Consider the following 12043-nt stretch of genomic DNA (forward strand, 5'->3'; position numbering starts at 1 on the left):
GTTGTTGAAGCACCCAATGTCCATGCAGTACACTGGATACATGCATTCCCTGTGCTGTACATGTGCATGCATTCCTTCTGTGTTCCTCAATCCCTGTGCAGCTGGAGAAACTGTTTTAATCTTTTTTTTTAAATCTTTCTTTCAGCTGATGTATTTTCTCCTGAGTGCCCTGGCTCTGGTTGCCTGTGTTTTGGCAGTGGCTTTTGCTGCACACCATTATTTGCAGATGACCAAATTTACCTGCGATACCATCCTCGAGTCCTGTCAGTGCAAACTGGACACTGCAGACCCCCTTGGCAGGACCTTCATCTACGAGGATGCAGTTGACTGTGATAGCCTCACCAGCATGCTCAACCTGTACCTACTTCTGCAGATGGCTCTCAACCTGGTGGCAGCCCTGGTGTGCCTGTTGACATGCTTTGTGATGTGGAAACACAGATACCAGGTCTTCTATGTGGGCGTTCGGTTTCACCCTCTAACTGTTACTGAAGGCCAGAAGCAGAAAGTGTAGGGTCTGGGCTGGCAGGGGGTTGTAGCCAGGAAATGGAAAATATCAGCATGCTGCCACCATAGACACTGTGAATGGATGAGTGTTTATAAGGTTTTTGACAAGGGAAAAACATTCACACAGTTTTAATGAATATATTTTCCAATCATTTTAAGAGCATTTCAGGAGGCTGCTCTTGCAAAAGGTCTCTTGTGATATTATTTAGAGGTCACAAAGTGCTAAAGATGCAGCGGTACAAATACTCACCAAAGAAGATCTTTAATAGCCATAGACAGAATCACTGGGATCTCATCTGCAGGGCTACAGCCATTACAAAATAGGGTCCATTTCCCTCTTGCCTTCAGAGAAGCTATACTGAGTTCTACCATATAAGGATCTGATCCAAGCTGCTTAATTATAACTATGCTGAACATGCTTAGAGAATATATCATATCTTGACGCTCTGGATATAATCCATGCTAACCTGACGGAGATTTAACATTTGGAAAAGTAATAAAGGAGGTCAAGACCTCTTCAAATGCAGGTTGAGACCAACAGTGTAGTGAATATATTGCTGGCTGCCATATGAAATATACATAAAGCTTTTCAGAGTGAGTAACTATATAGGTTACCCAATCCAATTACTAATAAACAACAATATGAGTGAGTTGACTAATGGTGATTTGGTGGGATCTGCTTGAGACCCCAGACAGAATTCTGAAGCTGGGAACAAAAGATCAAGTTAAGGAAACTTGAGTTGCACTTCTACATTGGAGGACTCTAAGTCACTACACATGTTGAAAACTACGTTGACATTGCTGTAATTGCAGGCTCACAAACCTGGTTTCTACCCAGTTCCACCAATTATACTCCAAGCACAAAAGGCCAAATGCATTTTTGGTGTAACTCCTCTGAAGACAATCAGCCTTACACACCAGCAGTGGAGTTGGGCCAAGAGCCCTGAAAGATATATCACTGCAACAATGAATGTTTTTAAAATGGGGTGGAGAGAGGGAAGCAAAAAGAGACTGCCAGTCTCCCAAAGACATAGTTTATAATAATGAGGGCAAAAGAAGAATGATTTCTTAATGAGTATAAAAAACCAAAGCACAGTCAAATGGTGCTTTTCATCATGAAAGTGTGGCTCTAGAAGTGCTTTATGTCTTATTAGTCTTATACCGAGACGACTATGTTGGTTTCTCCCTTGACATCATGGACTTCTAAATTTAGGAGCAATTCCCAATCAGCAGTATTTTGCACTGCCTGCTGATACATATCCATGCAAGAGCCAGGCAGCTGGTGCTCACACCCTGCCATGACTAGGGATTTCCCGATCCCAGACAGAGCAAGGGTATCTCTGAGGTGGGGTGGAGCAACCACATGCCAGAAAAACTGTGCCAGAATCATTAGCAAGGAGGAAGCAAATCAAATTTATATAAGGATTCAAAGAAGAAAAAACTTTCTGTTTCTGCAGCAAAACTAACCATCAGGAAGTTGAAAAACCCAGTTTGGGAAAATCCTAATTGTCTAAGGGACTCTGATCCTACCCAAAAACTGTCTTCCATATGGTGATCACACATCATCCCAGGGCTAGACCAGCAAACCTCCAGGGTCAGTGTAGTTGTCTCCTGTGGCCTGCCTAGAACACTGCTGGGTGTATGAGCTCTAGTTTTTGTCATGGAAAGTGCTTCTAGAGTAGACATAGCATCGCCAAGGTGCTTTCTGCCAAGCCGCAAAGAGAGGAGCTTCAGAAAATGAAGGTTGTTGAGACCAGTTTCCAAATGGCCTTTTTTATGCACCTAAAAGTAACAATCACTAGTAAGTCTGGCTGCAGGGCACATTTGCAAGGCTGTCTGTTCCCTTGCCTACATGTCACCACCCATCCCAAGACCTAAGCCTGGCTCCCAGGCATGCTTGGGGCAAGCTGAGACAGCAGTGGAGTGTGCAGGGTGGCTGGTGATGCAGGACTCATCTGCTGGCATTGGCAGGGCCATCGATGTGGGATCTGGAGGGAACCAGCCCATCTACCACAGCTCTAGTGGAACATGCTGCAAGCAGTGCTCGTGGACCTTTGCCAGGGCCAGCCTCCCATGTGAGATGGGTACATAGGGGTATCTTTCACTAGCTGCTTGTACTGGGGTGTTTGTCCCCATCTCTTACAGACCTGTGCTCTCTGTGGAAGTGTAGGGCAGAGGATATACCTTCCTCCTACCTACGTGACCCTTGGTGCACCTGCCCCTCCCTCCAGCCAAAAATCTGGGCTCTTAACAAGGAAGATTACAAGAAGTGGAGAGGGATAGAGGGGAGGCTGAACAACAGCTGAGCTCACCACCATGTGCTGTGGCCCGATGGCTGGCGAAGCAAGAGGAAGGCTCTACTGGCAGAGCAGGCCATCCTTCCCACCCTGCCCATCCCTAATGTCCCTGTTGTTCTGAAGATACCTTGGGTCTGCAGTGCTCTAGCTCAGGCTGTGCTGCATGCAGGCTGGTAGCAGAAAGCTGTTGTGGGACACAGCTGGCTGCCCCAGCCAAGTGGCATTTCCACCAGAGCCAACCTTTTGTCTCCTTAATCCTTTGATCTCCATCTCACCCACATGTTTTCACTCCCTGTCTCCCATCACCTCCCAGGTGCTGGGCTCCCAGAGGCCAGCCCCTGTTAGACCGGGCTCAGCTCACATTGCCTGGCCTCTGCCTACTTACCCCTGGACTTAAATTTGCTGGGATTGCCCTAGAGCACGGATGACATGGTAGGGATGATCACAGAGCCACTGCAAATGCCTTCAGTGTGTCAACAGGGAAGAGAAGGGAGATCTGGATAACACAGCCTTCTCCACTTAACAAGCTGTGCACCTCCGTATCAGCATATCATCTACTTCCAGCTGCCACCAAAGAGTTTGGTTCACTAATCAGCACGACACAGCTTAACCCTTTGCTCTGAAAGAAAGCAATATTCATCATGTATTCTGTTGGTGTTTTATATGCTTAATGAATAAATAGAGCATTTTGATCTAGCAAAGATTAACTTCTGTATTTCCTCTTTATGTATCCCAAGAGCTTAAAATCAAAACAGGAGAAAAGAGGAAATGGACATGGAAGCTTTTGGAACTGGTTTCCCCAGGGTATGGCTTTACAACATGTATTTTGCATGGATCAAGTATTTCAGGAAGTACTAATTAAAGGATTTTCTGCTTCCCAGCCTTTTCCTGGTGTCCACACAGACTGCACCAGGAGAAAGACTGGGACTAAAAGGCTTGGAAAGGTCAGAGATGCTGAGGAAGAAAACATTGTTTTTAAGTCCTGGAAATTTATTTGCTGAGTGAACTCTGCAGAAAGAGGTAGGATTAAACCATTATGGACACACAGAATTTGCAAAGGGCTCAATGTAATTTACTCTCACAAACCCAGGTGTGATTCTCATTTGCACTTTGGCCACTTTACACTGTTTTCCCAGTGTAAAGAGGTTGTAAAGACCACATCAATCATTTTTACACCTACTTTATGGCCATTTTACAGAGCTAAAAGGCCCCTTTGTGTAAATGAGAACTCAAGCCCTAGAGAATTTAATAGAGAGGAGTTCCTTTCTATAGACTGTGCTAGACCCTCTAATAGGGTCTATTACAGGGATATAACTCTCCACTGGATTTTATAGCTTGGCTTAAAGATCATCAGTCTCGAATAAATTCAGTTCTGCAAAACTTTTTGCAAAGGTCATAATCCCCTGGTGTCGTGCCTGTACCTCCACCCCAAGCACACACAGGGAGTGATGGTGTTGCATGGATAACTGCTTGGTTTTTAAAAGGAGAAGCAGCAACTACCACTTTCCTCTGGCTCTGAGGCATTTTGATGTTGTGCTATGCAAATAGTGGAGCGACAGTAATGGCAGCGAAAAGGGAACTGAGACGTGGCGCCTTACACGAAGCCAAAATGTCACATTCTTAACCCCACCAGGGTCTGCGACTCTCTCCGTCCCCTGCTGCTGCTGCAAGATCAGGGGCTGGTGGGTGAAGGGGAAGCACCGCCAGGTCCTGACCCTGCGCAAGGACTGCCACCAGCCCACTGGTCCCGCCACCGCCTTCATGTGACGGCCATCCGCGCCTCGCTGGCCTGACTGGCTCTGCGTGGGCACCGCTTGGAGCTTCGCCCAAAAAACAACTCTGTGCAAGAGCTCTGCGAGCTGCAATCAACTCACAGGACTCTTTTTTTTTTTTTTTTCCCTCTCCCAGCCAGTGCAATATTTGCTTTGAGGGCCTTTCGAAAGAGAAAGCACACTGGTAGCGTGTGAGAGAAGCCGCAGTTCAGGTCCTCTATATTTAGAAAGTCAGGATGTCATACCTCCCCTTGAAATTTTCATAGTCCCCTGCACCCCACCCACCCACACACGTACACATGCTTGTGTCTGGAAAATGTTTTTCAGTCTTAGCAAAGGGTGTTGGCTTAGGGGGATTCAAGGGAGGTGCAGAGGAACAACAGCAGTTCTGTCCTGGGCACGAAGCTCAAAGCCTCCTTAAGGCACCGGGCAGGCACTGGGGATCCACCACGCCCAGCTGGGCTCAGGCAGCTGAAGTCGAGGACCTCTCCTGTTTGCCAGCCTGTAACATAAATCCCAAGGCAGGGCCAAGTTGTTCTGAAGTGTATGGAAGTCCTGTCCTGTGTCACGTCAGGCAGTGCTGTAGTCTCAGCCAACAACATCTTCCCGAGTTCAGTTTTTGGTGGCCACACACAGACTCTAGCACCTGTAGGAAGGGTTCCAAGAAGATGTGTTTTGGGCTACCTCGTCTCAGGTCTCTTCAGTTGCCCCCACCAGAGATCTTTTCCTTCTGCTCCACTGCTGCCTCCTGTAATCACGAATCAGCAGCATTTATCCTCTGCTAGGTTGCTTCTGTAGTCATATATAATAAACAATGTTTGCATTTACAAAGACCAGGGTACATTTTTCTTTCGGTTTTGGTACCCGATTTCCATGCCTTCCAAGCAAACAGTTGAAAGACTCGTCTAAACTTCAAACTTGTAGTGGAGGAGCTGGAGATTTCTTTTATCTTTCTTTTTAAAGAAGATATGGGTGGTGCATGTTTCATTTGTTACCAAAATGCCTTCCCACTCCACAAAGCCACCTTTGCATTAGAGCATAGACACTAAGGCTGACTTACAGTGACTGCAGAGGGAGTGTGGAGCTGAGACCCACCAAAGCTCACAAATGAAGGCCCTCTTCACCTGGCTGCACCCAGATATTCCTGCCTGGCATAGACATGAGGAACAGCCACCAAATGCAAGCAGGAGCCCAGCCTGAGCTGGGAGAATAACCTGCAGAGGGGGATTTGAATGCACACCTCTCCTTCAGTCAGATGGATTCTGAATGGCAAGTGCTGGGCTGACCTCAATTTATGGGAAAGATAGAGTGTGACAACAATTAAGGTAGGCCTCAGCTTCAAGAGCCCTGATTTTCCTGGAAATGAGATATTTGAGTAAGGCAGCTTTTAAACCTCATTTCACTCTCATGGCTATGCAAGAAGAACTATTTTTAATTGGCCCAAAGCTGACTGAAGAGGGATTTCTCCTTACTTTCTCCAGAACTGTGATGAGAGAAAGCCTTTCCCTGATCTGTCCTTCAGCAGGCTGTAGAGGGGTGTGGAAGCTATCCTCATGTCTTTTTTGGCACATTTTCTTCCAGCTCCACAGCTGCCAGTGCTGGCACAGGGAGGACAGGGGCAGCCAGTGGCCCAGATCCATAACATGCCCGAGTCAACCAAGCCCTGCAGCTATGCCCACATTTACACTGGCTGTACTGGTCACCAGGGATTTAGTGGGATAGTTTAGGGAACAATCAGACTGCAAAGAATAGAAAATAGACATTTGTGCTTTCCCTTCCACCTTACAAATCCAGGCAGGCGAGCAGCATGCACACAAGAGGAACAAAGGGGAGCTGATGGAAAAGTGAAAGTCTACTGTCCCATTTTGCTGCCCAAGCACTGAGAGACAGTGAAACAGTGCAGCAAATAAATCACCATAAACTGAGCACTCTAAACACTTTGGGTTTTCATGATCCAAGGTGTTGTTAGGTCAGGAACACGAAAATCAGTGTATTTATATGCACTCCTCCTGTCTGGTCCAAGTCTCCTGGACTGTATCAGGTGCAGACCCAGCCAGCCAGGCTTCTGCTGATAGACTTTGCTGTTACCAAAGGAGTTAAATTTTTTAACAGGGCTGAGAGGTGTGGAAGGACAGTTTATGGGCTGTACTCATATATCCATATATATTCTGTTAAGGCTACCGTTTGCAGATCCAGCATTTTTTGTTGCATTCTAGGATCTCAGCTGGCAAGTCTGTGCTTCTGAATTAACAGGAGTTGCATCTTCATTTTGTTTCTAATAAAACTTTTCACACTCACTCCACCCAGGTTTCAGTGTTTCTCTTGCTTCTCCATTTTCCAGAGTGACAGGACTTTTCCTGACACATCCTCCACCAGCCCTGAAAAAGGGGCTGTGTGCAAACAGCCCCTGCTTAGCCAGGGCAGGGGAGGCACAGTTTGCAAACTGGCTCCAGAAACTTCTCCTGAGTTCTTCTCCAGTCACTGATTGCACTATTGTTTGTAGCAAATTGTCAAGAATTAGAGAGTCAGTGGTTGAAAATCCTAGAGACTAATTGCCTGCTAATAGACAACAAGTGACTTGATTAGCAGAAGCAGTGTGTGTAGCATGGCAGAGTGGGAACAGGCAGGCCCTGGTCCTGCCACCACCAAAGCCCCTGGAAATCACACCTGAAAAAGAGAAAAATCAGGACCTGCAGCTAAGCACCAGGAACCCCTCTGTGTCACACTGAGCAAGAGGGTTGTGAGAGTATGTGGGATCCATGGGCATTGAGGTTCAGACACATCCCTGAGGGAAACTGATCCTATTTGAAGGGGTCTGTAGACAACAATGTCACACCAACCCATGGTGAACTTGGGCTCTCCGGGCATGGATGGCAAGGCTCTGTTAGCACAGCTGTACCTATGCCCATGTTGGCACATATACACATTTACCCTTGCAGAGGGAGATGGGGAGGCATTGTATAACATGAAGTCTACACATGAACTTACATAAAATGACACTAAAACCTGCGGTGAAGGGGAAGCCACAGCTTTGTGCAGATGTGTGACCATGTGTGAGTGCAACAAAAGGCCTGAATCACAGCATGGCTTGACCTGGGCAGATGTGTGTCAAAATATGAATCCTGGTGGCATGTTCCATTTAACACTCACCTCCTCATAAATTTATTGCAATATCCCACATTTTCAAGCAGCTTCAAAGCCTTGTCTACACTTTGAAGCAGCCTGCTGGGGGTGCATCCCCTCCCTTGCCTCCTCTCTCAAGCATGGAAACACTGTTCACTCCAGATGGGGCTTGGTGCCAGGCTTGCTCCACTCCTCATCTCTGGACAGCTTTGGGGCTGCAAATCCTCACCCCTGGAGGAAAAATGCAGGTAGAGTAGAAGAGAAATAAAGCTTTGTTTGATTTGTCTTTGTCTGAGCGTAGCATATCTTACTGTAAGGCTTTTCCCCACTGAAAGGAATACGTTGATTGCAGCTGGCTTGCAGTTTGGTGGGTTTTTTCTTTCAGTGGCTGTTATAGGGACCTGATTGAAGACCACTGAAATGGATGAAAAACTATGTATTTCCCATGCTTAATAGAAAGCATCATTAGCCCTGATGCAGCCATACGAGAGGCAACACTAGCTGTTAAAGGAAGCGGGTTGATTAAGGAACAGCCTTGAAGACTAAAAATAATCAGGGAAATAAGAGTCAATGCCATATGAAAGCAAACATGCAGTCAGTTGTTATCACAGAGCTTTTCACGTGATGGTCTGTGCACTGATCTCAGCCAAAGCATGTTTGTTTTGGACAGTCTTAAAGAGTACAGCCTCATGGACTGCAGCAATACGTACGGACTGATTCAAGAGCACAGACTCAACCCAAAGCCAATGGAAGTCAGCACACTGACTTCTACAAGCACACCTGCTGGGAATCACTCTGGGTTTGGAAAGATGTTGTGCTTAAATACATTGGTCTGGGCTTGGGGAAAATGTACTCACATCGTCACTGTCAAATCCATAAGGAGACAAGGGAAAAATAGGGAGGCTGTAACTAATAAGTGTAACACAAAATAGAAATAAAGTGGCTGAAGGAAATCTGGAGCAGTCAAGGGGAAATGCACCCAGTTCAAATGAACTCCCTTAGCCTAGACACATTTCACAGGCAGTGATTTGAAGAGGAAGAGAAGAAAGATGGCAGGCACTCAACATCTCGTTTTTTCACAAGTCTCAAAAACATCGCAGGCGATGCGAGAAGGAAAAAATACAGGGCTTTAGTCCTGTCTGAAAACATGTGGCACAAACTGAGGCAGAGATTAAACTTGGCTTCACCCTACATTCCCCTCCTCATTTCACTCCACTGCTCTTTGCTAGTATTATCTGGGTTCCTTGGTCCTCAGCAAACATCCAAGTAGCCAAAGTATGGGCAGGATTCATGCCATAACCAAACCAGCCAATGAATGAAATAAGGCACTTGTTTCCTGGAGCAAAGGGAGGGGAAGCAGGGGGATTTAAACATTTCTGTGTGGTGTTGGAAACCCACCTTGAGCAGAAGCAGTCCCTCAGCTCGTGCAAACCACCAGCACTGCTTTGACGTCAATTGGCAGCTGGCTGGTTTGCACCATCCCAGGGGCTGACTGCAGCGGAGTGAGCAAACAGCTCGACCGAGCAGTGAGAGAGAGGCAAGAGGCAAGTTGAAGTCCTGCACTCCTTCCCTCCATCTTGTTTCTTTTCATCGTCACCTACAGCATTGCTTTTAGAGGCAAAAGGATGCAGACACATTGCTGCAAGCATCTCTCGGGCAAGTGGCACATTGGGTGGTAATGCAGGAGCGGCACAGGGTTACGGTGGGGATGGTGGATGTCAGAAACCTGAGGGGAAGCTGGAGCAGGGTCTCTCCACTGAGACCCTTGGGACTCAGGGCCAGTTGTGGGCTGAGGCAGTGCCTGGGAGGCTGCCAAAAGGAAAGTGATGCTTACGCAGTTATGTGAGAGGCAGGACCTGCCATCCTCAGAGAGACTGCTGCCTTCATGAGAGGGATGGCTAATGTCCTCCAGCCTCCATCTGGGTGCTAATGAGAGAGGATTTGGGAGCACTTGTCAAAGAGGGAGTAAGAAAATGACTGACCACGGGAAGTACCACAGTCATGCATCTGCTCTCCCCTTTCACTCTTCCACCAAACAGACTCCACACACAGAGAGAGGGGGAGCAGAAGAAATTGGCTATTTCTGTCAGACATCAGTCTCTTCACAGAGTGCTTCCTGCAGTGCATGGCAGGAGGAAAAGGAAGCAGCAGCCACATCCCTGGTTCTCTGCCCTACCAAACCACATTTCATGCCACAGCTGCCCATCCCAACTCTGGCCTGGATGCATCCCACAGAGGACGAGGACAGCTGTGACATAAAATCTGTGTTCCACTGCTGCTTTCAAATTGTGGAGGCTTCGAAATTTTGGGGGGCAGCAGTGAGAGGATGAGGCCAGCTGCAAAGGGGAAAGCCTCTAAAGATCACACACAGCTGTGTTCCTGGACTGCAGTTTTCAGCAATGGCAAAGCAACCTTTGCAACTCTTTCTTCCCACCCACGTGAAAAGCCTTCAAAGGCTTTCAGAGCAGGAGGGCTCTGCAGCCCCTGCAGGTCTTCTCTGCTGGAGCTGTCCTGAGATGAATAACCCAAAATGAAGGCAGCCACAACTGCTGCTGAACTCTGAAAATGAAAACATCAGAACCTTAACTTCTGGATCCCCTTTGCCACCTGTGCTGAAGGCTGATCGAGGGCTTGCAGCATGTGATACGATGCAGAATCCTGGTGAAGTGCCTGCTTCTTTATTCCCAAGATTAGTATTTGTTCCTGGAAAAAGGGATATTGTGTGGAGCCACGGGCTGGGACTCAAAAGTGCGATGGAAAAAGGAGGCTGGATATGAACTTTTCCCAAGCCAGAATAAGTTTCTCCCCAGAATGCTTCCAGAGACAAGAAGTGGGCTGTGAGGGTGTGTTGCTATTTCTCTTTACAACACAGCTCCATCTTGAAGGCCCCTCCGTGATGTATCTGGACCTACATTATAACAGCTCTAACACAGTTGAAGCAAGACATAAGCCCACCCTGGGCCTCATGGTTTGAACCTCTTCATTTTATGGCATGGTGGGAGGATGTGAATTCCTTTTCCCAAACCTACTTTTACAAGTTTCAGTTGAAATGCCCATAAAGAAGGCAGAGGGCTCACCTGATTCTGTGATGTAGGAAGACCCAGTTTCAAGGCATGACAAATTTAGCAACTTAGTGAGATCTGCAGGCTTCGTGGGGAGGCACAAGGCCTGCCAGACAGGGGCAGAGGGTGGGGGCAGCAGCTGCCCACTGAGGCCAGGGGCTGGCTGAGGCAAGCACAGCAGCAGGCAGGTGTTTCCATGAGCAAAACCTCTCGAGAGCAGCTACTTGCTAAAATAGATGCCACACAATAAACTGAAAAAGAAAACCCCACTACCCAGCTGGTGCAGGCAGCCGCCTGCCTGCCTCCACAGCACAGAGAACAGTGGCTATTTTTATCAGATACAGCCAAGGGCCGTGGAAGGTGATGGGGCAGCTGGCAGAAGTTTTCCCTCTGTACCATGCCAGGACTGCATCCCAGCAGTTCCCCTTGCACCTGGGCATCCTGTCTGGTGGCAAAGCTGGCCGGCTGGAGGGCTTCCCCTTGCCTTCCCAGGAGCAGTCATCTTCCTGCCCCTGTCACCATCAGCTTTGCCCTCTCCTCCCAGGGACGCCCTCAGTGCAGTGCCCCAAAGGGAGTTAAGAAACAAACCAAACCGCCCACATTGTTTTCAGCACAACTGAAAACAGTGAATCAGCCCCTTCTGCCTTAAATCATGAGACTGGACTCTGGGTGATCAGAGTGACCTTTTTTTGTGCATGGTACTTGGGAGTGGCTCATTGCTCACTCATGAAGGCACCACGGGCTGAGGACAGTCCACTTCAGGCTCATCCACCCAAGGGTATGAGTGCTTGTGCAAAGCAGCACCCCAGGGGCTGAGGACTTGCCAAGCAAACACACCCCCAAGACACTGTGCAAGCAAGGGGAATGTGTGGCTTCTGGGCACACCAGCACTGGCAGCAGCGCAGTGCATCCCACAGGCAAACCCGTCTCCTTTCGAGCAAGCTGTGGCAGCACAACCCCAAGCCATACACTCCAGGGCATGGAATCCAGTCCTCCTCTGAATTTCACTCCCTGCCTCTACAAGCATCTGTCCTGTGCCATGGTGTATTAGCAGTCTGGGTGTTACAAGTAGCCCAAGCCCACCGTCTGCTCCAGGGAGTGCCATGCAAATGCCATGCCACCTGCAAAGAGCAGCATGGCCCCAGTCTTCTGGCCTTTCCTCCTGACAGACCTGCTTGAAACTGGTGGGATTTTTTTTCAGATTTAGTGGGCCACTCATGTTGTGATTTCCTATCATAAGAAACCAAAAGAAGTAAAAAAAAAAATCTACAAGAAAAGTGGAAAA

At 47.9% G+C, this 12043-nt stretch overlaps 1 protein-coding gene across 1 annotated transcript in view; it reads left to right on the top strand.

Annotated features, from left to right (window-relative positions):
- Positions 1-511, top strand: part of SSPN (sarcospan) — a 19042-nt gene extending 18531 nt beyond the window's left edge. The window contains 1 exon segment of the mRNA XM_009072499.1: positions 146-511. Within this exon segment, the coding sequence (XP_009070747.1) occupies positions 146-511 (366 nt within the window).
- Positions 512-12043: the final 11532 nt, after the last annotated feature.

Source organism: Acanthisitta chloris, unplaced genomic scaffold (genome assembly GCF_000695815.1).
Source record: "Acanthisitta chloris isolate BGI_N310 unplaced genomic scaffold, ASM69581v1 scaffold1954, whole genome shotgun sequence".
NCBI lineage: Eukaryota > Metazoa > Chordata > Aves > Passeriformes > Acanthisittidae > Acanthisitta > Acanthisitta chloris.